At 50.2% G+C, this 27,499-nt stretch overlaps 1 protein-coding gene and 1 non-coding gene across 2 annotated transcripts; one reads left to right on the top strand and one right to left on the bottom strand.

The window, feature by feature from the left end:
• Positions 1-17,693: 17,693 nt before the first annotated feature.
• Positions 17,694-17,767, top strand: LOC123140414 (small nucleolar RNA snoR60). The gene has a single exon (XR_006469979.1). It is a non-coding gene; the product is annotated as a small nucleolar RNA snoR60 (small nucleolar RNA).
• An 805-nt stretch (positions 17,768-18,572) lies between these two features.
• LOC123134962 (phosphate transporter PHO1-2-like) lies at positions 18,573-19,304 on the bottom strand. Its single transcript, XM_044554102.1, has 4 exons — positions 19,241-19,304; positions 19,117-19,161; positions 18,879-19,031; positions 18,573-18,790 (listed from the first exon to the last, which is right to left on the bottom strand). Exons 1-4 carry the CDS (start codon positions 19,280-19,282, stop codon positions 18,776-18,778), a joined length of 255 nt encoding a protein of 84 aa, XP_044410037.1. The 5' UTR covers positions 19,283-19,304; the 3' UTR covers positions 18,573-18,775.
• Positions 19,305-27,499: the final 8,195 nt, after the last annotated feature.

Genomic DNA, 27,499 nt, shown 5'->3' with positions numbered 1-27,499 from the left:
TAACATTGGAAGTGGTCTTCGGATCTCCGGATAACTTCCGAAGCAAAGAGTTAATCTTCGATATCATCCCTTTCCGTTGTGGTTACCACGCACTGCTCGGACGAACCGCATTCGCTAGATTCAATGCGGTACCACACTATGCATACCTCAAGCTCAAGATGCCAGGCCCGCGCGGGGTCATAACCGTCAACGAAAATATGGACTGCTCTCTCCGTACAGAAGAGCATACTGCAGCCCTCGCGGCAGAAGTACAATGCGGCCTCCTCCGGCAAACCACCAATCCGGCGTCGACAACCTCAAGCTCCGTCAAGCGAGGGCGGAACACCACGCAACAGGATCACCAGGCACGCCAAGAGCACGACTAGCAGTCCGGCCTCCGCTCAAATCCCATCAAAGCAGCATTCGTGCCACGCGTACACAATTACGCACTCAAAATACCGTGGGCACAGGCAGAGGCGCATCAGTGTCTCAGTCAACAGTGCGGTATCGCCGCCACACAATTCGTAACCTTTCCTTTTACCTTTTAGGATATTGCTTTAGCGTAGCCTCTTCAGAAGATCCGGATTGTCGGACTTACATAGGAGAGGAAACCAAGGAGGCAACAGGCTTTGTGCACCGAAGGAAATACCCAGGTGGAATCTATTTACGATCGTTATACCTGTTTTATCTATCCGTGCGTAGCCTGCCCCTGGATAGGATATGTCAAATAATCCTATTTATCTCCGCTTAATGCATTCATTGTAAACATACGCTTAAACGTATTATTCATCAATGGGAGATCATATATAGCATCAGCTTATTATTCTTATTTGAGCATTTTTTTCCTTACAAATGTCTATTTGATATTGCATCCGTACACTTGGTACGTTAGTTTGCCAGGGGCTTCTTATGGCGCCCCATAATACGGCAAGACAAGTCCGAACACTTTCAACAGTGCGGCACCCCGAACTTATAGAATTATATGCATCAGCTCCGAATCATGTCTTGGGTCTACAGTTGGGATAGCCCGGCTCCCTTGTTTTGGTCCCTTACGTTCTGTTATATCGGCTAAGGTAGCGCAGGGAGAACTACTGCGATTGTGCCCGGTTCTTCCGGACGAGCACCTCAGTAGAGAAAGCCGAAAACTGACCGGCATGATGTGGCGAGAGCTGGTCGCTGTTCGAGAGGTCTTAAAATCCTTAAAGATTCTTCCGCTTTAGGCGATAATTCGGCTTCGTCCGATCTAGGCGTATATAGCGCCCCAATTCGGCCTTCCGGATTCTAGGGGCTTCGCCAAAATTTAAAATTGTAGACTTTTATGGCTAAGTGAAGGTTATAAAGCCGCATAGTCCGATTGCCTTGTTCACTGCGCTGGACACCTCCTTAAGGGACCAAACATTTGGATAAAGAGTGTCCGGGTTTTCCATGAACACCCCAGTACTAGTTACATGGGGGCGGAAGCTGACGACTGGCCTACTTTCAGAATTTTATAAACAGCCGCACAGAAGTAATATTTTAAATAACAAAAGCGCTACATAGCGCAAGTAACTTCGTCTTTAAATTACAAACATGAAGAAGTGAATTCATTCAAAAATTATGTCCTTGGTACATTCATTGGCCACGAGGCGAGCACAGTTCATAACACCATCATAATACTTCTAATGCGATGCGGCTTACCCTCTGACGGCCCGTCCTTGACCAGCTTCTCCGCATCCAGCTTGCCCCAATGCACCTTCGCACGGGCAAAGGCCCGATGGGCACTCTCAATGCAAACGGATCGCTTGATGACTTCCAGTCACGGACAGGCATTCACCATCCGCTTGATCAGGCCGAAGTAGCTGGTGGGCAGGGGCTCACCAGGCGACATCCGGACTATGAAATCCTTCATAGCCACTTCGGCCGCCTTGTGGAGTTCGACCAACTGCTTCAGTTGGTCACTCAGAGGCGTTGAATATTTGGCCCCAGCATACTGGGACCAGAACAGCTTCCCCGTTGAGCTCCCCTCCTGGGCACGGTAGAACTCCGCGGCATCTGATATGCTGCGTGGCAGATCTGCGAATGTCCCTGGAGAGCTCCGGACTCGGGTAAGTAAAAGAAACGCCTCCTCCACATGTTTTCTTTGCATAAAGAATTTCTTACCCGCCGTTATCTTTTTGGCCTCCTGGATTTCCTGCTGTGCCTTCTCGGCTTCGGCCTTGGCGTCTTTTATACTTATAAGGACCCTCGCAAGCTTGGCCTCTTTTGCATTAAGCTCATGCTCCACGGACTCGAACTTCTTGCCGAGCTCCTGGAGCTCTTCTTGTACTTCGCCCACTCGGGCTTCTTGCTTTTTGCGCTCCTTGTGCTCCAAGGCCGCCTTGTGTTCGGCCTTGGACAGTGCTTTCTTGAGAGACGCCACTTCGGTGGTGGCCTCTGTTATCAAATCACGATGCTTCGTCGTTAGAATAACCAATTTTATCTATCCTTCATTATATGAGAGCGGGGAATCACTCACCTTTGTTGTTCTCGAGCTGCCTCCTCGTGAGGTCGAGTTCTCCCTGCGCCTGCTTTAGGTCCTGTTTCAGTTCGGCGATCTCGGCCGTACGGACCGCAGTGGCAAGCAGCACAACCTGCTTATTCAAATTCAAACTTATTGTTAAACTCCTGCGGATTAAAATTGACCCTCCGTTTGGTTTTTCCTTCCGAATACCAAACAGAGTATCAGGGGATACTACCTATCGACTGGTAATTTCACACACTTTTATTACTTACCTCAAAGCCTGTCAGGAGGCTGGTGCAGGTTTCGGTTAGTCCACTCTTGGTGGACAAAACCTTCTGAATCACCGCACCCACAAGAGTACGGTGCTCTTCATCCATGGAAGCGCCCCGAAGCGCTTCCAGCAGACAATCCGGTGCCTCGGGCGCAACGGAAGTCCTCGACACAGATGGCTCGCCCTCCTTAACGAGGGGCTGACCCCCTGAGTCCAGAATAATTAAAGGCTCCGGAACAGTGTTCGGTCGAGAGCCCGGCCTATTGTGGCTCTCATCAACACGATCCGCGGGGACCTTGAACCCTGCGTGTCCGACATTTGGAATGTCGCCTTGGAGCGCCTCCAGATCCACCTCCCCCCGCTCGGGGAGCCTTTGGGACAACACCTTCGTGTCATCCGCAGGCCGAGGAGTAGTGGCCGTCGGAAGTGAGTTCATTGCCGAATCACTCAAGGACCCGTCCGAAGACGACACCTCGGGATGGGCCCTGGCCGGACTGCATACAAGTTCGGCGTTATAACAAAACTATGAAGCAAAATTACGATGGAGTGCGGATACTTACGATCGCACTAGGGGCTTCTTCCTGGGCAGCCACCCCTCCTCGCTATCGACGGCGGTGGCGGAGTAGTCCGGAAGGGACGATTTTCCCTTCTTGGACATCCCAGTCTCCCCCACCGGGGAGGCCTTCCTCTTTTTCTCCCCCCCCCCCCCCCAATACGGGGAGGTGGAGTTTCTTCTTGTTTCCCCCCGCCTCCGCGGGAGGAATCTGCCTCGTCGTCATCAGACGACAAGGGTATGACGGCCTTGCGCCGGGGGCCTCTCCTGGTCCCCTGGTCCGCCTTCTCAGGCCCCCCGTCCTTTCCGGATGGGGCGGCCTCCTCTTCTCTTCTTCTTCCCCTTCGGGGAGGAGTGTGCCTCGTCGTCTTCGGACGAGGCTTCTTGGCGCAACCTTACGTCGGAGACCCTTTCGGATCCCTGGGGCCTTCTTATCGGCCTTCTTCTCCAGCCCCTTGTAGGGCGCCAGGACCAGCATCTCCGTCAGGAGAGCATTAGCTGGGCTTTCTGGCAGCGGAGCCGGACAGTCAATCTGCTCCGCTGTCTCCACATAATCATAAACAAATATGCACAATTACTTAAGGCTCCCCCATGAATATATTGGGAAGAACCGAATCCGGTAGCAGCCTTAGAACTCACCTGACTAGGAGGCCGCGCGGCATGAAGCCCACGGTCCTCGGATATGGGAGGAGGCACTTCGGAGGCCTTGAACAACACCTTCCACGCGCTTTTATGCTTCATGCCGTAAATCCTCTGAAGCGTCTGGTGTTCGGCCGGGACGAACTCCCACAGATTGAATGCCCGCCTTTGGCACGGAAGAATACGGCGAATGAGCATGACCTGGATCACGTTGACAAGCTTGATGTTCTTGTCCTTCATGCCCTTGATGCAGTTTATGAGTCCGGTCAGCTCTGTAGATTCGCCCCAGGACAGGCCCTTCTGTTCCCAGGAGGTGAGCCGCATGGGGGTTCCGGATCAGAACTTGGGGGCCGCCGCCCAGTCGGCGTCGCGCGGCTCGGTGATGTAGAACCACCCCGACTGCCACCCCTTCACGGTTTCCGCAAAGGAGCCGTCAAGCCAGGTGACGTTAGGCATCTTGCCCACCATGGCTCCTCCGCACTCCGCTTGCTGGCCGCTCACGATCTTCGGCTTCATGCAGAAGATTTGCAGCCACAAGCCGAAATGAGGCTTGATGCAGAGGAAAGCCTCGCATACGACGATGAACGCCGAGATGTTGAGGACGAAGTTCGGGGCTAGATCCTGGAAATCTAGCCCGTAGTAGAACATGAGCCCGCAGACGAAGGGGTGGAGTGGAAACCCAGTCCACGGACGAAGTGGGCAAGGAACACGACCCTCTCGTGGGGTCCTGGAGTTGGAATGACCTGCCCGTCGTCTAGTAGCCGGTGCGCTATGTCTGCGGCCAAGTATCCGGCCGCCCGAAGACTTGCGATATTCTTCTCCTTCACGGTGGAAGCCACCCATTTACCTCCTGCACCGGACATGTTTAACTGTGCGGAGAAGACTTGGACTAGGGCGCTGGAGCTCGAGGAGGCAAGAGTGGGCAAAGGAGGAAGAAGGCGTGGGTAAGAATGGGGAACTCTTATCCCTTTATAGAGGCGACGAAAGCGGTGCGCCTCCCCACTAGCCTGTTGAGAATCGCTTACTTCCCAAGCGCCACGATTGATGGCACGGGGGGATTACCCATACCCGTATTGATGAGAATCCCGTGATAAGGGGACACGATCTCTGCTTTGACAAGACGTGTCAAGGAAACCGCCTCGCAATACGCGTTGTGGCTGGTTGTGGGAAAACGGTTCGAATAATGACCTGGCCGTAAGGACATGTCACGTCATCTAAAAAGTTGTTAGCTGGAGTATCGTTCTCTCTACGGTGGTATGTAAAGATCATTTTGCAGATCCGGACACGGCCTACGTGTTCGATAATAACCTTGGAGTATTCGGAAGGAGGAACCCGCCTTGCAATGCCGAAGACAAGACTGCGCGCCGGACTCATCGTCATTGAAGCCTGGTTCAGGGGCTACTGAGGGAGTCCTGGATTAGGGGGTATCCGGACAGGCGGACTATATGCATCGTCCGGACTATTGAAGCGTGAAGATACAAGACTCAAGACTTCGGCCCGTGTCCGGATGGGACTCTCCTTTGCGTGGAAGACAAGCTTGGTGATCCGGATATTATATTTCCTTCCTTGTAACCAACTCCATGTAAACCCTAGCTCTCTCCGGTGTCTATATAAACCGGAAAGGATGGTCCTTAGAAGGCCGATCACAATTACAATCATACCATCATAGGCTAGCTCTTAGGGTTTAGCATCTACGATCTCGTGGTAGATCTACTCTTGTACTACTCATATCTTCAATATTAATCAAGCAGGAAGTAGGGTTTTACCTCCATAGAGAGGGCCCGAACCTGGGTAAACATTGTGTCCCTTGCTTCATGTTACCATCAGCCTAAGACGCACAGATCGGGACCCCCTACCCAAGATCCGCCGGTTTTGACACCGACAACGACCTTGCAGGAGCCAGTTATCTGTCCAGAACCTTGCAGACCCCCATCATCGAGTAAGATCGCAGAGGCCGCGTTGAACATTGCCGAAACTGCTTTCTCCATCGTGTCAGGTAGAGAGTGCCACGGCCCGAGGTTTTCGTCCCATTTCACCCATGGCCACCTGCATCGCAGAGCCAACCGAACAACCTGAGATTAAGCACCCCTAGCCCCCCACAATCCTTGGGTGCACACACCTAAGCCTCCTCGCCCTTCCAAATGAAACCATGACATCTCCTGTTGATTATTTTGATGGCCCAGACTGGGAGAGGCAGCACTGCCATGAAATGGATCGGAAGAGCCATTAGCACCGAATTAACCAGTGTAAGTCTTCCCGCAGCTGGTAGCAACTTCGACTTCCAGCCCTTCATCTTGCTGGAAAACTTGTCCACCAGTGGCATGATGTCCCGTTTCCTCAACCTGAAGACACAGAGCGGCAGACAGAGGTACGTGATTGGGAAAGGTTTCCGTTGACACTGAAAGTGCTCTGCCACCATGGTAATCACATCCTCCTCACAACGAATGCATGAAGTCGAGCTCTTTTGCAGGTTGATATGCAACCCTAAAGCTTGGCCAAAGAGATGAAGAATTTCTTAAATTACCCGCAGATCCGTGATTTGTGGCTTGAAGAAGATTACTGCATCATCAGCAAAAATGGACGCCCTTGGGGTGTCACTGTCAAGCCCCAAGTCAGAAAGCAAACTCTTCTGAACCGCCTAATGAAGCATGTTGTGTAGAGCATCCATGGCCAGGATAAACAGCGTTGGAGACAACGAATCGCCCTGACGAACACCTTGACCCAGGGCGAAAGGATTGCTGAGTTCCCCATTGATAATCACGGAGGAAGATGAGGATCTCAGCAGGCCGCAAATCCATGAACACCACCTATCCTCAAACGGTGACGCTAAATCTCTGTCGACTGAGACTTCGCGAAGTCTCAGTCGACGTGTTAGCCGTATGATTATTACTTGCTTTAAGATTCGTAGTGGAGAGTTGGTTGTCTCGTTTTCAGCCTGCTAAGGAGAGCGTCGAGCCCGGTTCTCTGATTTGTGTCTTCCGTTGTTTCGGCCATTTTTTGTTTTCGCGTGGTGACTTTCCCCTTTTGTTATCTATGTATGTCACAGGCAATGCATGTCTTTCTCATTTTGTTTTATTTTTTTCAAGTCGCATCTCAATGTGTGTTTTAGGCTGTTGTTGTCTCGTTCTTTGTCTTTTTCCCTTCATTTTCCTCCTTTTTTCATTTTATCTATCATTTGTATGTCTTCTCTTTTCCCATTTTTCTCTCTTTTGTTATTATTTTTTATTGTCTCATTTTTAGTTTATTTTTTTGTCCTTTTTAGCTTTCATTATTTTAACAGACTCGCTAAATCTTAGTCGACTGAGATTTAGTGAAGTCTCGGTCGACGCGCCATCCGTCAGATTTTTTTTCCTTCAGGATTCACGGTGAAAGTGGGTTATCTTGTTTCAGCCCGTGTAACACACGTGTCCAGCCCGTTTGTTCGTTTGCTTGTCGGGGGACATGGGAGGTTTTCTCGGTGGGCTGCTCGCTAGGCTGGGTTTTTTTTCGAAATGGAGGCAAAGATTGCCTTATCTATTAATTAAGCAGAAGAGAATTGCCTAGTTAATTACGGAAAATCGGACGAAAACCGAAACAACAAGGGCCAAGCCCACCTCAAAGACTAACACACACAGGGCAAAGCCCATCCACGAACAACATCGATGACAACCACGTCGCCCACATGACACGAGGTCCATGCCCTCGAAGCTGCAACTCTCCGAGGCCGCCGCCTCGACATCCACTGCTCCATTGCGCCCTGCGCACTCAACTGACACCGCCTTCCGGGGCCGCCGCCCCGACATGCCACCGCTCACCCTCGAGCAGCAAAGCCGCACGATACAGCAACCCGCAGCCCACACTGCTCAGGACAACCGCACGCAGACCACGAACGTCGCACCACATCTGGGGCCGCCGCCCCGACATGCCTCCACTCGCCCTCGAGCAGCAACGCCGCACAATACAGCTACCCGCAGCCCATGCTGCGCAAGACAACTGCACGCATACCACGAACACCGCACCACATCCGGGGCCGCCGCCCCGACGTAAAGTCAGACCGCCCCCTCTGGGTCGCATCGACCAAGCCGACGACCTCGCTACCCACGTAGCACCAAGTCGCCACCAAAACAATGCACAATTGCGACTCTGCCCCATAGAGCCACCGTTGCATCGCTATCCGAGGCCGCCACCTCGGCATAAATCCACCGTCCGGAGCCGCCGCCCCGGCCTCCATCACCCCGACGACGACGCAACTCTGCACCACTGCCATGAGACCACCACTCCACAAAGGTCATTGCTTCCAAGGCGATGCCTCCAAGAAGATAACGAAATAATTGCCGCCGCCGCCCGCTCCAATGGAGCTTGGGTTTTCACCCGGAAACACCAGATAGTTGTGGCAGTAGATGAACGTAGCTCCGTGATGTGCCTTCAAGAAGGAATGCAATGCTCAAGAACATCACCAGCACCGGCACCGAAGAAGGTGCAAGACTTTCGCCTGGAGGATCTACTCCACTGCCGGGCCTCACAGGAAGCGAACGGCATAGGAACATAGCAAGTTGTGCAGAGGGCATCGTTGCCAACCAGCAGCCCTCAACACGCCGCAACAGAGCGCCATGTCAGATCCGCGCACCCCCAGCCACCTCCAGCCCAAGCTACCGCTCTGTTGCAGCTCACCATCACCAGAACCTCCACCGACGCGGCACCGTCGTCCAAAAAACTGCGCCTCGCCGCCACCACCGCAGCTCCCCCGGCCGAGGGAAGGGACCCCAGGCACACAGCGTGCCCTACAACCGCAGCCCGCTGGAGCGCCACCACCGCAGCTTGCCGGAGCGCCTCCACCGCCAGATCTGGGCGCCTGGGCGCCAGATCGACGACGGCCGGCCTCAGCGCCGCCCAGCCCGCGCCCGCGGCGCACCTCGCCGGCGAACCCGAGCCAAGCCGCCAGATCCACGTGGCAGGAGGCCACCGCACCCGCCCCAGCTAGCTCCACGCCTCCGTGCCCCGGACGCCGCCACGCCGCGAAGCCTCGAGCTCCAGCGGGATCACCGTGATAGAGCACCCACCGAGGCGGCCGGCCCGCGCCGTCCAACCCCAAACGGGAGGAGGAGAAGGCCCCGCCGCCGCCGCGCTGCGCGGGCTTTGCCTGGCGACGCCTACCGGCGGCGGCGAGGAGAGGAAGGGCGGCGGGGTGTGGCCTGGGCGGCGGCTAGGGTGCGCTCCTGGCCGCCCGCGGGAGCGGCCGGGAAGCGCTTTTTCGTACTTCACGCATATTGCTGGGCTGGTTAGGCGTTCCTCTTATTTCTTTTTTTAGCTATCATATTGTAGACCACCTGAGAGTAGGTGTTCCTTCAATTTCTTCTGTTTGTTGGTTCCAGTAGGTTGTTTTAAGTAGAGATTAGTAGTTATCTTCATTTTTCCCATTCGAGGGGCATTTGTTGTTCCAGTAGTTTGGACAAAGTGCAGATTAATAGTTTCTTTTTTACCAGTAGTCAAAATATATTTTGGATCAACAGAGATTAGTGAGTTTTATTTCCATTTCCCCATTCTTAGCAGAGGATATCTCCACGTGTGTCCTTTTTTGCTATACTTTTTTTCAAGCAGAGAGAATATCCCCATGTGTTTCCCTTTTTGTGTTTTTTTGCTATACTGTATGTTTGGGTGGGATTTTTTTTTTCTAAATTCCAGTAGCATGGATCAAGTACAGATTTTATTTCAAGAAGAGTTTGTAGTAATTTTCAAGCAGAGACCCCCCCCCCCCCCAAAAAAAATTTCGGCTGGGTGGTCTAGTATTTTCAAGCAGAATTTGTAGTAGTTTTATGTAGAAATGTTTCTTTGTTTTGAATGCAACAGAATTTGTTGTAGTCAATGCAGAGTTTATGTTAGTTTTCTAGACAATCCAGAGGTATGCATGTATGTTTGTTTTTCTGTCTAGTTTTTGAAATGTTTCTTTTTTAACAGTAGCAGAATTTGTTTATTAGTCAACAGAATATGTTCATTTTTAATTTTTGTGACCACATCCTGTTAATATATCCACTTATACGGAAAAAAAATCACTTATGCATATTTTTTTAGTAACTGTTTCTTTTCTATATCATGTATGCATATATGTTTGCTTTTTTCATATCCTAGTTAAAAAACCATTGTTTGCTTGTCTGGTCATAAAATTTGTCATTTTCATATCCTTGTGAACATCTTCGTGTTGTTTGCTTTTTTGTGCGCTCAGACGATGGTCTGTGAAGTTTGCTTGAGTCGTTGCAAGCACAAGAACATGGGTAGCGGTTGGCATCTATGTACGGGAGGAATTTAAAATCACAATGGTAACTCAATAACTTTCAGCGGTAACTAAAACTGGCCATTGTTTTGCTAGTGGACGAGAGAGGGGGTAGTTGCATGTTTGAGACTAGGCATGCAACTGCAAGTGCATGTCTACCCACCCGGCTGCAACTAACCTTTTTGTTATGTCGGAGGACGACGGGAAATGAGGGTTAGTTGCATGTCTAACACTAGGCACGCAACTGCAAGCATCACCACCAGCTGCAATTGCATGTCTACCCACCTAGCTGCAACTGACTTTTTTTTTGTCGAAGAGAGGCGGGAGAGGGGCAGTTGCATGTCTGACACTAGGCATGCAACTAAAGTGTCGCCTTGAATGTAACTACATGTCTACCCAAGCGACTGCAACTGACCTTTTATTTTGTTGGTAGGCCGTGGGAGAGGGGGCAGTTACATGTCTGACGCTACACATGCAGCTGCAAGTGTCGCCCCCGATTGCAATTGCATGTCTACCCACCTGACTGTAACTATCTTTTTGTTTTCTTGGTGAGCAGTCGGAGAGGGTGGAGTTGCATGTCTGAAACTAGGCATGCAACTACAAGTGTTGCCCTTGACTACAATTGCATGTCTACCAACCCGACTGTAACTATCTTTTTTTGTTTTCTCGGCGAGCAGTCGGTGAGGGGAGGGGGGAGTTGCATGTCTGACACTAGGCATGCAACTGCAGCGTCTCCCTCGACTGCAACTGCATGTCTACCCACCAGACTGCAACTGACTTTTTTATTATGTTAGATGATGACGGGAGAGGGGGCAGTTGCATGTTTAACACTACGCTCGCAACTGCAAGCGCCATACCCGACTGCAATTGCATATCTACCAATCCAACTGTGACCGACCTTTGTTTTGTCAGCTGGTTGTGGGAGAGGGGGCAGTTGCATGTCGGCCACTAGGCATGTAATTGCAAGTGTCGCCCCCATACTGCAATTGAACTTTTGCTTTGTCCGAGGGCATCGAGAGAGGTAGGGGAAGTTGCATGTCTAACACTTGGCATACAACTGCAAGTTTCACCCTCGACTGCAATTGCATGTCTACCCATCCAGCTGCAACTGACCTTTTTTACGTTGTAGGGCGACGGGAGAGGGGCCAGTTGCATGTCTGACACTAGATACCCAACTCCAAGTGTCGCCCACAACTGCAACTTAATTTATAACCATCCGACAGCAACTGACCTTCATTTCCCCATAGGGCGGCAGGAGAGGGGGCACAGTTGCATGCTTGATACTAGGCATGCAACTGCAAGTGTCGCCAGTTTTCTCTTTTTTTTGTCGGGCCTTTTTGTGATGTACGAGTGTTGCTTTTGTGGACTGGGCATGTGTTCAAGGAGGCGTTTTGTTTGTTTTTTGGTTCTTTTTGTCATTGCTTTGTGTTGCATTCGCGCCAGCTTCGCTCCCATTTTCTTTTTTTCTTTTCCCCATATTTCTGTTTTCTATTGTTTTTTTTCAAAAATATTACCACCTATTTGCACATACATCGATCACACACAATTGCATGTACATTAAATCGCGCGTAATTACATGTCTACTATCGGTGCAGAACATTTTTTATTTTCATGTCTGTCATTAAACACACCATTGCAAGTGTTACTCCCGACTGCAATTGCATGTCTTCAACGTGACTGCAACTCAGTGATGTTTTTGTCAGGAGGGGGACAGTTTCATATCATTCACTAGACACAGTGGCGCCGCGACTACAACTACATGTCTTTCAAAGTGCAACTTTTGTGGTGTTATTATTATTATTATCACTACTATTATTATTATCATATTTTATTTTGTTTCTACTTATTTTATTTTGTTGTTGTATTTTTGTTATTTTCTATTTTGTAAAACACATCGTGAACATTTTTTTAATATACATGATGTTTTTTAAGAATTTTAGTTCAACACATGATGAATTATTTAAAAAATAAACAAGCATTTATTTCCAAAATATTACTATAAATGTAAACAAACCTTTCATTTCTTTTTTAGATGAACCAATATATGATTTTTCAAAGGAAATAAGCATTTAACAAACAGAAGCAGAAACAGAAAAACCAAACGGAAAACAACAATAGGCCGGAGGTAGGAAAATCATGCAAACGGCTAAGGTTACTACTAGTTTTTGAGACATCTAAGGTTACTACTGACCCTCCCCGTAAAAATACAAAATAATAATAATTAAGTACTGGCCCGGCCAGTGTGCCAGAACGAGCAGCATCAACAAAAACTCTCGATAGAGTCAAAAAATCGCTGGCCCAAAAGCACAAACAACCGGGAAAATGAAGGCACTAGGCTGCAATAACACGGCCGGCCCAACAACAGTAGAAAAAAGCACCAGACTTATTAAGAAACTAAAATGGGCTGGGCTACTGTTGGATAATGTCACCTGACTTAGACTTAGTCTCGGTCGACTGAGACCTAGACAAACCCATCCCCAAAACCCCTGGCTCTGAGGATCTCCAACAAAATACCCCAGGACAGAGTATCAAAGGCTTTTGAAATATCAATCTTCATGAGGACCGCCTGTTGTTTCTTCCTGTGAAGAGCCCTATGCAAAGTCATCCGTGTGCAAAGTCATCCTGACTTCAGTGTCTAGCACCTCCTGCTGCTGGGACGCTACGGACAGTGCCCCCAAGCTCGGCGTCCCCTGCTGCACCGTGTGTGCCTGGGGGGTCACGAGCGAGCTACTTGCCCTGGGAGCTCTTCGTCGGCGGCCTTCCCGACCACATCCGCGTGTACGTCGAGATGAAGGGGCCCCAAGACCTTCAGACGGTCATGTACTATGCCCGGGCGTTCGAGCAGCGCGCCCAGGCTTTGACGCGACCATCCGCGCCACGTGGGGGCCGACAACCTCCCCGGCCGTCTCCGGCAGCACCAGCGTCGTCCACAGCCGCCCCGGCACCCACCCCGGCACCGACGCGGCCGTTCAGGCACCTTACTCAGGCGGAACAGCTGGAATGCCGGCGCCTGGGCTTGTGCTTCAACTGTGATGCGCCCTATGCACCGGGCCATGTCTGTCCGCACCTCTTCTACTTGGAGACGACAGACGAGACCAAGGATGCCACTCCGGAGGATGGCCTCGGTGCCCCAGCCCTTGCGGAGCCCGCAGCGGCACCCGCGCCCGCCCCGGCCACCGCCCTCGTGGTATCCCTTCACGCGCTGGCCGGCATCCATGATTAACGGACAATGCTCTTAACGGTCATGATCCAGGGCGAGCGCCTAGTGGCCCTCGTGGACACAGGGTCCACGCATAATTTCCTACCGGAGACCATCATGCGGCGCCTTGCACTACAGCCAATGGGCGAGGAGCAGTTGCGCGTCACAGTCGCTAATGGCGACCGTCTCCACTGCCACGGGCTCGCCCGCGACGTGCCCATCACTATCGGCGACGAGCACTTCACCATCACCTGCGCCGGCATCGACTTGGGCTGCTTCGACTTCATCCTCGGCGTCGACTTCTTGCGCACTCTTGGTCCTATTCTCTGGGATTTCGACGCGCTGACGATGACCTTCTGGCGGTTGGGCCGCCGCAATCGGTGGGACGACATTGGGGGTGCCACACCCACACCACCACTCCGTTGGCCGCGACCACAGCCACGGTCGAGCACCCACTCTTGGAGAGCCTCCTACAGCAGCACGATGACATCTTCACCGAGCCACAGGGGCTGCCACCCGCCCGCATGTATGATCACCGTATACATCTTCTGCCAGGCTCCGCGCCGGTGGCGGTCCGCCCTTACCGCTATCCGCAGTTGCAGAAGGATGAGTTGGAGCGGCAGTGTGCGCTCATGCTCGCGACAGGCATCATCCGGCTCTTCACCTCGCCGTTTACAGCGCCTGTGCTTCTCGTCCGCAAGTCAGACGGCACCTGGCGTTTCTGCATCGACTATCGTGCCCTTAATGCTGTCACACTTAAGGAAAAGTTCCCTATTCTGGTGGTCGACGAGCTCCTCGATGAGCTACACGGGGCACGCTTCTTCACCAAGCTCGACCTCCGGTCCGGGTACCACCAGGTGCGCATGCACCCGGATGACATCGCCAAGACGGCGTTTCGGACTCACCACGGCCACTTCGAGTTCTTGGTGATGCCCTTTGGCCTCACCAACGCACCGGCGACCTTCCAGGCTGTGATGAACGGCATCCTACGGCCCTACTTACGTCGGTTTGTGCTCGTTTTCTTTGATGATATTCTGATCTACAGTGCGTCTTGGGCAGAGCACCTACAGCATGTCACCATCGTCTTCAACTAGCTTCGGGCGCACCATCTTCATCTTAAGCGCTCGAAGTGCTCATTCGGGACGCCTTCAGTGGCCTACCTCAGCCACGTAATCTCGGCCGACGGGGTCGCTATGGATGCCGACAAGGTGGCCGCCGTCGCTGCCTGGCCGACGCCCCAGTCTCCGCGGGCCCTTCGCGGGTTTCTCGGCCTTGCGGGATACTACCGGAAGTTCATCCGGAAGTTTGGCATCATCGCTTCGCCACTCATGCGGTTGTTGCGCCGCGACGCCTTCGCCTAGGACGAGGAGGCGATGACAGCTTTTGAGGCCCTCAAGGGGGCCCTCACGACGGGGCCCGTTCTTCAGATGCCGGACTTCGACCGCCCGTTCGTGGTAGACTGTGATGCCTCGGGTGTGGGGTTCGGTGCCGTGCTCCATCAGGGCGATGGCCCTCTCGCCTTCTTCAGCCGGCCTTTCACCCCGCGCCATCTCAAGCTCGCGGCGTACGAGCGGGAGCTCATTGGCTTGGTGCAGGCAGTGCACCATTGGCGGCCCTATCTATGGGGCCGGTCTTTCCAGATTCGCACAGACCACTACAGCCTAAAGTTCTTGCTGGATCAGAGGCTCTCGACCGTGCCACAACACCAGTGGATTAGCAAGCTCTTCGGCTTCGATTTCTCCGTCGAGTACCGCCCGGGTCGTCTTAACACCGTGGCCGATGCTTTATCCCGCCGCGATGCCGACAACGACTCCGTCACCGGCAACTCCGAGGAGATGGCGCTCTGCATCCGCTCAGGGCCGACTTTCAGCCTCTTCGACGACATTCGCCGGGCCACGACGACCGCAGCCGACGCGGTTCTCCTACAGCGGCAGCTCGCAGCCGGCGACCTGGAGGAGCCCTGGCGCCTCTCCGACGGTCTGCTCGTCCATGGGCGCCGTGTCTTCGTGCCAGCACATGATGATCTCCATCACCAGGTCTTGCTGCTAGCCCACTCGGCTGGCCATGAGGGTGTGCAGAAAACCCTCCATCGTCTCCCGCCGACTTCTACATTCCTGGTGATCATGCCCTGGTTCGCGATTGGGTGCGCTCTTGTGCGACATGCCAGCGCAACAAGACGGAGACGCTACGACCAGCTGGTCTTCTTCAGCCCCTGGATGTGCCGTCTCTGGTCTGGGCCGATATCTCCATGGACTTCATCGAGGGGCTTCCCAAGGTGGGAGGCAAGTCGGTCATTCTCACGGTGGTCGACCGCTTTTCTAAGTATGCTCACTTCATCGCGCTGGGGCATCCCTACACCGCCGCGTCCATGGCCCATGCCTTCTTCGACGGTATTGTCCGTCTGCACGGGTTCCCTTCTTCAATCGTCAGTGATCGCGACACGGTGTTCACGGGCCATGTCTGGCGCGACCTCTTTAGGATGGCGGGAGTAAAGCTCCGCTTCGGCACGGCCTTCCACCCCCAGACGGAAGGCCAATATGAGGTGGTTAACAAGGTGATTGCCATGTATTTACGCTGTGTTACAGGTGATCGGCCTCGCGCTTGGGTGGATTGGCTCGCATGGGCGGAGTACTGCTACAGCACATCCTACCACTCCGCCCTGCGTGCGACACCATTTGAGGTGGTTTACGGGCGGCCACCTCCGCCTATCTTGCCGGTGGACCCGGCTACGGCTCGGACGGAGGCCGCAAGCGATCTTATTCGCACCCGTGACGAGATGCTTGCTGAGGTCCGTCAGCGTCTCCTTCAGGCTCAGCAGTTGGCGAAGCATTACTACGACGACCACCATCGTGAGGCGGAGTTCGCGGTGGGTGATTGGGTGTGGCTGCGTCTTCTCCACCGCTCTACGCAGTCACTCGACCCGCGCCCGAAGCGCAAACTCGGTCCTCGCTACGCGGGACCCTTCGCCATCTTGGAGCGCATCGGGCAGGTGACCTATCGCCTTCAGCTTCCGGACGGCTCTCGCATCCACGATGTGTTTCATGTGGGGCTGCTCAAGCCTTTTCGTGGAGAGCCACCGGCGGCTCCACCCGCGCTTCCTCCGACCGCCAAAGGACGTCTTCTTCCGGAGCCAGAGAAGGTGTTGAAGGCGCAACTTCGTCGCGGGGTGTGGTTCGTCTTGATCCAGTGGGCGGGTCTTCCGGTGGAGGAGGCTACTTGGGAGCCACGTGATGATTTCCGCCGCCACTATCCAGACTTTCAGCTCGAGGACGAGATGTTTGTGCAGGCGGGGAGAGATGTTATGACCGGTTTACAATATACCCGGAGGAGGCCCGCTGGGCAGTAAATTAGGGGCTTGGCCCACAAGTTATCTTAGGCTAGTCGTTTTCAAGTTATAAATATTAGATTGTAAGATACCCTTTGAGATTAAGCAATAAAGATAGTTCTATCATATTGCCCGGCTCTGGAGCCGGAAACCCTAGCCGCACCTTGCCCTAGCCGCCGCCGCCCTTCTCCTCCCTCGTGACGGCGCCAACGCGCCGGAGCCGCCGCCCTCGGCCCCAACCCTCGCTGTCCTGCCCCTACAACCTAAGGAGCAGGGTCGGTAGGAACCCTAGTCCTACCAGATGGATAAGCAAATGTTAAACTAGCTTAAATTTAGCGGGGTCACTAGTTCTTTGTCATCTTCATTGGGTTCTGTTGTTAGATTATACTACTCGGTTATGCTTCTTGCACGCGGGGAATTGATGTTCATTACTATTTGATGCATTTTTTGGGTGGCAATGCTGGTGTTATGCTTCTAGCACATGTGGAATGATGTTCATTACTGTTTTGGTAGTACTATATAGAATGAGGACGGGTCCAAGGTTGTAGTATTTGACGCTGTTTCGGGCTCCTGGAACTCGTGTGCTGTACCTCAGAGCTGCCTCCGGAACAACCTTGTCCCATGTGTGATATTGTTGGACAGGTGTCCGGTGAGATCTCACCGCAACTTCCCTTTTTATTGCTAAGTGACTTCCACTTTGTGTGTTTTTTCTTGACGAAGACCATTACTTGCAGACTTAGTTGCTCTATGTTGTGGAATTCTCTCACCGGAGTGAACAAGAGGACTAATGTGATTACCATCATTGAGGATGCTATTGCTAGTTGGCATGGTTGGTTTATTCTTTTCAGATGTTGCACAGCCTGACCAGGTATGCCTTATATAAAAGAATTTCTAGAGTCCTCTTCTTACCGTCTTGCTCACTATGAACATCAGTTACTATCGTCTTACACTTTCTGTCATTGTTTGTCTTTGTGGAACTCCTTCGTGAGTTATTGGTGGCTTAGCAAAAGATGGCTTTACTCGGATTCCACTTCAGGACATCAAAACGATGATGCCAAATCAAGTCTCTGATGCACTTATACCTCTTTTCTTCTTTAGTTCGCTGTACTTCAATCCATTACCATCACATTGGATGGTATACCAATTGATCCCCATATTAGTGGTTTGCACTAATTGGTGCCTAACAATCTACTGTTATCAGTGTGCAATGTTTTCCTGACTTCTGTGTCTAGCACCTCCTGCACTAATTGGATGGTGGCCCCAAGCTTGGGGTCCCCTGCTGCACCGCGAGTGCCTGGGGCGTCACGAGCGAGCTACTCGCCCAGGGAGCACTCTCTGGAGCTGGTCTGGGCAATGGCAGCTGTGCCGGCGGCGGTTGCGCGGAGTGACTCGGGGAGCACGCTCTTACACTCTTCTCTCCGTCTTAATCATCAATCCGTTTCGAGTTCACGAAATGGCAATGGGACAGTCTTCACTGCTCTGAACTTGCCAACATTGTTCAAGTGTTCGTTCTCCAGCCTGCAATCCAGTCAACCCGAGTTATAACCAAAACGTTAAATCGAAGATATTTCCAGCTTTATGCTAATCTCAAATACCTGTAGAAATTCCAGTGCCCTCGTCGGATTATTCCCAAGGAGGCAAGAGAGAAATCCAGTAGGCGAGTCTCGTTCTTGCTAACACGGATCTTCATCACACTTTCAGTCCATGCCAGCCGAAGCACTAGATTTAGCATCTGCATTTGCGAAGGGATTAGTGCTCCTGAAGCCTGTCTTTTCTGTGTAAATGATGCACTATAAATCACTTGAACAAAGTAAAATACCATAGAAATGTAGTAGGTGAACTTGTTCTTCAGGATGAGATCATCCCGAAGCCATAGGTTCTTAGATTTGGGAGTGAAAAAGCCCCAATCCTTGACAAAGTCCCAGTAGAGCTGGTAGACGGTGGCGCATGAGGATGAGATGAGGACCATCCACACCCAGAATGGTGTCGGCGTTGCACTGTACTTGAACCTAACAGCAGCTGCGACCATCGCCGACACGTACTTCCCGGCGTTGGCGAGCTGATTCGTGTCATCTTCCTCAAATTACCTTCTTAAACACTGTAATAAATGTCCACAAAGTTTAGTTTGAAGCTGATTCTGATAACTTGAAATCTTACGATTGTTCGTGTATCGATTTGATTTATACCTGCATAGCTCTCCAGTAGTAGGGGAGAAAAGAGATCACATAGGCCAGGTGTTTGTACTGCTTGCTGTTAGTACACATCTCATATGGGTTAGCCCTAAAGCTTCCTGCCATGAAGTAGCACGCCGCAAACTCCACGTGTCTTAACAATGGGAACTGGAACATATACAAGTTTAGCTTATAAGAACTTGCATTTTAAGAACCCTAGGTTGTAGGATAATTGTGGAAATGTAATAGTTACCTGGCTAGTTAACTGATCAGCCATGAAGAAATCGGCTATCAGAACCTGGAACGCAAGGCAGGCCTACCATCAAACATATGTTCATGACAATTCATTGAATAAAAAATGGTATATGTCTCCTTACCTTGTAGAACGGCGAGAATATGATGTTGCGCATTATGCGCATGAAACAGTATCGCGTCGAGCGGTAGAACACATGGGCGGACCTAAGAAAATAATTGAGAGGGGGCAAAAATGTATGGCGATATTCATAAACCAACAAGGCAAAAACATCCATGTAAACTAAAATGCAGAGATAATCTCTTTATTATCCACATGGTAACCAAGTTCATTGAAAAGTAAAAAGGAAACTAACCATTTGAGATACAATAACTTGTTATGAAGTTGCAAAAGAGCACATTGACACATTGTTCTAACACTCTAATCTACAACCTGCAACAACAATAAAAAACATGATCCAAATTGAGAGGAAGTGCAAATGTTGAAGGCCGGTATTAAAAAAGGCAAGAGCTTTAGGAAGAGCATTACCTTCCGTTTCATCCCATGATGGTCTTTCAACGCATGAAAACATTTAACTATGACTTCATTTGGAATTTCGTTCCACAATTCTTTTTCTGCAGAGCAGATAAGGTTATGGTTCATGAAATTTTTACTGTTGCTATCACCTACATGAGTCACAAATCTTTCTGGCTTGTTCCAATTGCGAAAGCCATCTACTGCAAATGCATCATGCCCATGTTTGTTACCTTTGATGTTGTCCCTGAATAAATAGCAACACAAGCAATATGCGTTGTCCTCTGCCTCACTATACTCCAGCCAATTACCAACATACTTCTCATACCAATCAGGATTAAAATACCTATTGATCTTCCCAATCATCCTTGGCTTAGAAGTTTTCGGACGAGGTCAATGCCCTCCCCCCCCCCCCCCCCCCCCCCCCCCCCCACACACACACACATCAAGTATTTTCTTTGTATATCTTCATGCTGATTCGGATTGTAATCTATAATCCTCTTCCTTTTAGATGGATCCCTTAGAAGCTTCTCCAAGTCAACTAGTTTGGGCATCATCGAAGTTGTTGATTCCTGAAAAACCTCTCCATTAGTTGTCCACTTGTCCTGTAATATTAAGTGCCAAAAAATTTGTTTGAACTGATCTAATCAGACAAATTAATAAATTATACACATGAGTTAAGAAGACTAAGATGGTTTTTAACACAGAAGCAAATAAGCAAAATGTTTGAAGGAAAAAGTTCTAGAGATTTACCTTGATGTCAACTGAAGTTAGGGAATTGGAGGACTGGAGAGATGAGATAACTGTCACCGTCGCCGTGCCGCGGCAGTGCCAGTGTGCCACTGCAACGTCGCCGGCCAGGAACACGAGCAGCAAGGGACGGACTATGGGGAGTCGACAATTCACGATTGCCGTCGGCGCCGCAGCGAGCCGGTGATTGCACGGCGGTTTGAGATTGAGGTGACAGGCGAGGGCTTTCCTTCCTTCCAGTCTCGTGCGGGGCTGCTGCGTCCATATTTTTTCTTAGGTTGCATATACGTGCGTAGGCAGGGTTCAGAGTTATGCTACGAGCTGTGGCCTTTTACTGGGCTGTTTTTGTTACGATTGGGCTTCTAAAAATATCCAACTAATTAGGCTTAGTGGGGGCAGGTCATTAGGCTTAGTGGGGCACTAATGAATCATCTGGTAGCACTATAACTAGATGCAAAAAATCAAGTGGGGGCAGCTGCCCCCACGCTCCTAACGTAGGTCCGCCCCTGGTAGAACACATTGAACGGACAGAATAAAAGCCCCACCGACAACTGAAACAGTAGATTCAGTATTTTGAGAACCAACATGAAGCAGAGCTGTCATATTTTGTTCCACATATATGGTTTGTGTTTCTTACCAGTATGAGGCCCCCGGGCACGGCATTGGAGTAGGACGCACCGGCATTCCTAAGGAAGAGGTTGATGACCAGCACGGCAACCACGGTGCACATGATGGAGGCGGACATGAGGAAGGCATCCCGGTGCGTGAGAGCGGTGTTGGGGGCGAAGTCGAATATGAAGTTCTGGTTGATCCTGGTGCTCTTCCACATGAACAGGTTGCACCCGTAGAGGAAGCAGTGCAGGCTGATGAGCGCGAACATGCTGCAGAGGAGTAAAGGAACTAATGAACTAATGGAAGATTGTCTTTATTAACTACTTGCTCAACTATAATGGACGAAAGATGACCTAATCTTTGATGCCATCTTGCTAAAGAAGGCTTGACGACGGAGTGAACTTGACGACGACGCTTACGACTAAAAGCTCCGGATGTGATGGGGTAGAGACCTCCAATGCATCTACCGTGATGGAGGAGCTCCCTCGTTGCTCGATCCTTAATGAGAAAATATTCAGGATGAGTCTCAAAGAAGACATCGTTATCATATGTTAAACGAGACATGGAAGCAAGATTTTTATTAGCTTGTGGGACATGAAGCACATCTTTTAGAAAAAGATCACGTTTAGAAGTAGGGGAATTAATGAAAGCTTGACCAATATGATGTATATCCATACCTCCACCGTTTGCAGTAGTGTTCACTTGATCATTGCCGTAGTAGCGTTCACGAGTTGCGAGTTTCTCAAGCTCACTAGTAATGTGATCGGTTGCTCCAGAATCAGCATACCAAACGGTCTCTCTTTCTTGTTCCCTTAGTGCAGTCAAAACATGACGTTCTTCTGGTACATAGTTCTCATCATATCTATGCCAACAGTCCAGAACCTCATGTCCGGGTTTCTTGCAAAGCTGACACCTTGGACGTGGCCGACCACCATTGTTGTTGGAGGGGCGCGAGCCATTGTTGTTGGCCGCCCACGCCCGCCATTGTTGCTGCTCCCACGGCCACGCCCTTGCTGACCTTGGTGACCACGACCTCGACCACCATTGTCGCGGCCACGAGTCAGAGCATTTGCTGAAGATTGACGAAGATTATTTTCTTGTAGCAGACTCATGCGAGCTTCAAAGCTAAGCAACTGGTTGTAGAGCTCGGTGACGGTGACAGGCTCGACGCGGGCGGAAAGGCTCGGCTGCAGAAGATCCGGGCTCATCAACCAAAGCTGACCCGCTACCCTGCTGCTCCAGATCCGAGGCAGCCAGCTCTCTCGAGAAGGTGCGCCTCGCGTCGGAAGAGCCAACAAGCGGGCTCCACGTGGTAGCGTCAGGAGAGGCCCGCTCGGGTGTGAGGCAGTGGGTACTGTTGATGGGCCCCATAGATGTCGGCCTGTCGCCCACAGCACCGGCCCGCCCACGCGTGGCAGTTGGTGGATCATGGAGGCCCCCCGCACTACAAGGGCTGGTGGATTCTCCTGTAGGCGCTGTCGCTGCACGCGTCGGGAGATCCTCCTCGGATCGCGCGCTGCTGGAGGATGCGCAGTTCTGCAGCAAATCACCATGGATTTCAGCGCCCGTTTTGTCCACATCTGCACACATAAAATCACATCCAGAAACTGCATTTTTCCGATAAGAACCTGTATTTTCTTGTAACATATCATGATCAGTTTCAATTAATTCACCCCCGTGATCAGGAGAAGTCAAAGGCTCAGAAAGAAGTGATATTTCTTCACGAAGAAGAGCGCCTGCATTAGGATGGAGTTGAGCAAAAGGAAACATGGTTTCATCAAAAACAACATCACGAGAAATATAGATGCGGCCTGTTGAGACATCTAGGCATTTGTAACCTTTATGGAGATTACTGTATCCAAAGAAAACACATTGAGTAGACCGAAACTCAAGTTTGTGACGATTATAAGGACGAAGATTGGGATAACAAAGCCCACCCAAATATTTTGAGAGATGTGTAATATGGTTTTTGATGAAACAGGCGCTCTAAAGGAGTTGAATTTCCAATGACTTTGCTAGGAAGGCGATTGATAAGATATGTGGCAGCAATAAAAGCCTCGTCCCAATATTTAAGGAGCATAGAAGCATGAGCAAGTAGAGATAATCCTACTTCGACAATGTGACGGTGTTTGCGTTCTGCAGAACCATTTTGCTGATGTGCATGAGGGCAAGATACATGATGCTCTATGCCTACACTGCGAAAGAATGAGTTGAGTTTCTCATACTCACCACCCCAGTCACTTTGGACTGCAATGATTTTCCTGTCAAAGTGACGTTCAACAAGTTTTTGAAATTCTTGAAAGATAGCAAAAACTTCAGATTTGTGTTTAAGCAAATATATCCAAGTGAACTTGCTATAATCATCAATAAAGCTAACATAATATTTCTTTCTTCCAAAAGAATCTCTTGCATGACCCCATACATCACTGAATATAAGTTCTAGAGGAGCATGAGAAACACTAGTTGATCTAGGATAAGGAAGTTGATGACTCTTGGCACATTAACATGCCTCACAAACAGACAATGAATTTTCTCTACTTGACAATGGAAGATTGTCTTTATTAACTACTTGCTCAACTATAATGGATGAAGGATGACCTAATCTTTGATGCCATCTTGCTAAAGAAGGCTTGACGACGGAGTGAACTTGACGACGACGCTTACGACTGAAAGCTCCGGATGTGATGGGGTAGAGACCTCCAATGCATCTACCGTGATGGAGGAGCTCCCTCGTTGCTCGATCCTTAATGAGAAAATATTCAGGATGAGTCTCAAAGAAGACATCGTTATCATATGTTAAACGAGACATGGAAGCAATATTTTTATTAGCTTGTGGGACATGAAGCACATATTTTAGAATAAGATCATGTTTAGAAGTAGGGGAATTAATGAAAGCTTGACCAATATGATGTATATCCATACCTCCACCGTTTGCAGCAGTGTTCACTTGATCATTGCCGTAGTAGCGTTCACGAGTTGCGAGTTTCTCAAGCTCACTAGTAATGTGATCGGTTGCTCCAGAATCAGCATACCAAACGGTCTCTCCTTCTTGTTCCCTTAGTGCAGCCAAAACATGATGTTCTTCTGGTACATAGTTCTCATCATATCTATGCCAACAGTCCAGAACCTCATGTCCGGGTTTCTTGCAAAGCTGACACCTTGGACGTGGCCGACCACCATTGTTGTTGGAGGGGCGTGAGCCATTGTTGTTGCCGCGCCCACGCCCGCCATTGTTGCTGCTCCCACGACCACGCCCTTGCTGACCTTGGTGACCACGACCTCGACCGCCATTGTCGCGGCCACGAGTCAGAGCATTTGCTGAAGATTGACGAAGATTATTTCCTTGTAGAAGACTCATGCGAGCTTCAAAGCTAAGCAACTGGTTGTAGAGCTCGGTGATGGTGATAGGCTCGACGCGGGCGGCGAGGGCCGAGACAACCGAGTTATACTCGATGTCCAGACCCTTCAGCACAAAGGAAACAACCTCTCCATCAGGTAGAGCAGTCCCGGTGCAGGCGATCTCATCCGTCAGGGCCTTGATCTTGGCGAGATACTCGGGCATGCCCATGTTGCCCTTCTGAAGATTTGCAAGCGCGATGCGGGTGTTGACGAGCTGCGATTGTGTCTGCGCAGCGAAGAAGGCATGGATGGCGCTCCACACTTCGGCCGGCGTCTGGAGAGTTACGACCTGCACAAGAACCTCACGTGACAGAGATCCCATCAGATATCCTTGTACCTGTTCTGTTGGGCGTACCAGATCGTCCGAGCATAGTTCAGAACCTGCTCTTCCTTCCCATCCTTTGTGATGATGATAGTGGCAGGAGGCGCCAGGCTTGTGGCGTCAAGGTGATGTTCCATCTGTGCCCCTTTGATTTGAGGCAGCACAATGGCCTTCCAAAGCAGGAAGTTGGACCTCGTCAGTTTTTCTGAAGGAGGTGGCCCGAGGGAGCTAGCAGCACTGCTGAAGGTGGACGAAGATGAACCAGCGAATTGGGTGGTTAGCGAACTCATGGTGGACGTGATGAGGGCGGAGGTAGTAGACGCGGTGGTGGAAGCGGAGGTGGAAGCATTGGTGCCTGTCATAGGTTCTTTCCTGCGGTGCTAGATTGGTTTCCTCTCGGGCTCGACGGCTTTCTCTCGATTAGCTAGATGCGTGAGGATTGGCTCTGATGACCATGTAAAGATTGGAGAAGCGTTGAACCCTGTGGTGTCGGGCCGCTGTATATATTGAGTAGTTGTCGTGGCTTACAAGTTTGGGAGATTGCTAGGATTCCTCCCGGAGTCGTACACGAGGGGGAGAGAAGATTACATCGAGAGGAAGAGTCGGACAGAAGAAGAGATAGAGGAGTTTGAGAGATACACGCACATAACTCTATCTAACTATCTAACATCCTCCCTCAATCTAAACCTATGAAAACTTGTCTAGATTTAGATTGTACTTAAACTCATTCAACCTCCTCGTGGTAAGTGGTTTGGTGAAGCCATCAGCAAGTTGATCTCCTGTGGGAATAAACCTGATGTCAAGTAGCTTGCGAGCCACTCTTTCTCTGATAAAATGGAAATAAACTTCTATATGTTTTGTCCGTGCATGAAAAACAGGATTCGCTGAAAGATAGGTTGCACCAATGTTGTCACACCATAACCTTGCAGCTTGTGGAATTTTTATTCCCAGTTCACAAAGAAGAGTCTGGATCCACATGATTTCAGCAGTTGCATTTGCTAGAGCTCTATATTCTGCTTCAGTGCTGGATCTAGAAACAGTAGCCTGTTTTCTTGCACTCCATGATATAAGATTTGATCCCAGAAATACAGCAAATCCACATGTGGACCTTCTATCATCAGCACACCCTGCCCAATCTGCAACAGAATATGCACTCAGCAACATGGACGATGACTTAGTAATTTTAATTCCAAGTCCCATTGTAAACTTAAGATACCTCACAATTCTTTTGACTGCTGTCCAATGAACTATACTAGGAGCATGCATATACTGACATACTTTATTAACAGAATATGAGATATCTGGACGAGTTAAAGTCAAGTACTGTAATGCACCAACAACACTTCTATAATTTGTTGCATCCTCTGGACCAAGTGCATCTCCTCCCTCAACTGAGAGTTTTTCTGAAGTTGAGAGCGGTGTACTTACATGTTTACAGTGTTCCAGTCCCATCCTTTTGATAATATCAGTAGTATATTTTTCCTGTGTCAGAAGTACTCCATCTTTCACCTATTTGACTTCAATGCCAAGAAAATAATGAAGATTGCCCAAGTCTTTCAGTGCAAAATCCATATGGAGATCCTGAAGTAGACAAGTGGTAGCATCTGGACTGGAACTAGCAACAATTATATCATCAACATACACAAGAACAAATATTGTTGTATTACCTCTGTTATAGAAGAATAGAGAGGTGTCTGCCTTTGACGGAGTAAACCAAGCTGTTGTAACTTTGTGCTCAACCTTGAGTACCAGACTCTAGGGGTCTGTTTTAACCCATACAAAGCTTTATCCAATTTGCAAACATAATGTGGTGTGCTTTTGTTTTCATACCCTGGTGGTTGCCGCATGAACACTTCTTCCTCAAGAACACCATGAAGAAACGCGTTCTGAACATCTAGCTGTCGTAGACTCCAACCTTTAGAAATAGCAATAGATAATACAAGTCTAATAGTAGTTGCTTTAACAACAGGACTGAAAGTATCCTCATAGTCAATTCCAAATCTTTGTTTGAATCCCTTTGCAACCAACCTAGCCTTGTATCTACCTATGCTTCCATCTGCCTTTCTTTTAATTTTATAGACCCACTTACAATCAATCACATTTTTTCCTTTTCCTGGTGGAACTAAACGCCACGTTTTATTTTTCATAAGGGCTTGATATTCACTATCCGTATCTTTTTTCCATTCCTTGTGTGCAAGTGCATCACTTAAATTACCTGGTTCACCGGTACTAGTAAGAAACGCACGTTTGCGATTGTCATACCTTATCGTACCATCCTTGTATTCTTTATGCTTGAATATTTCGGACTGTGATCTGGTGGTACGCTGAGAGCCTTCAGTGACACGAGCAGAGGACATTGGTACAGAAATTATTTGTGCATCACTTGTATTTTCTGGAACATATGGTGCAGACACAGGAGATCCTGGGATGAAAGGATCGGCCGCAGAAGATCCGGGCTCATCAACCAAAGCTGACCCGCTACCCTGCTGCTCCAGATCCGAGGCAGCCAGCTCTCTCGAGAAGGTGCGCCTCGTGCCGGAAGAGCCAACAAGCGGGCTCCACGTGGTAGCGTCAGGAGAGGCCCGCTCGGGTGTGAGGCAGTGGGTACTGTTGATGGGCCCCGTAGATGTCGGTCTGTTGCCCACAGCACCGGCACGCCCACGCGTGGCAGTTGGTGGATCGTGGAGGCCGCCCGCACTGCAAGGGCTGGTGGATTCTCCTGCAGGCGCTGTCGCTGCACGCGTCGGGAGATCCTCCTCGGACCGCGTGCTGCTGGAGGCTGTGCAG

The sequence above is a fragment of the Triticum aestivum genome, chromosome 6B (assembly GCF_018294505.1).
Source record: "Triticum aestivum cultivar Chinese Spring chromosome 6B, IWGSC CS RefSeq v2.1, whole genome shotgun sequence".
NCBI lineage: Eukaryota > Viridiplantae > Streptophyta > Magnoliopsida > Poales > Poaceae > Triticum > Triticum aestivum.
Note: the sequence above shows the minus strand (reverse complement) of the source record. Positions and strands in the feature narration are given on the sequence as shown.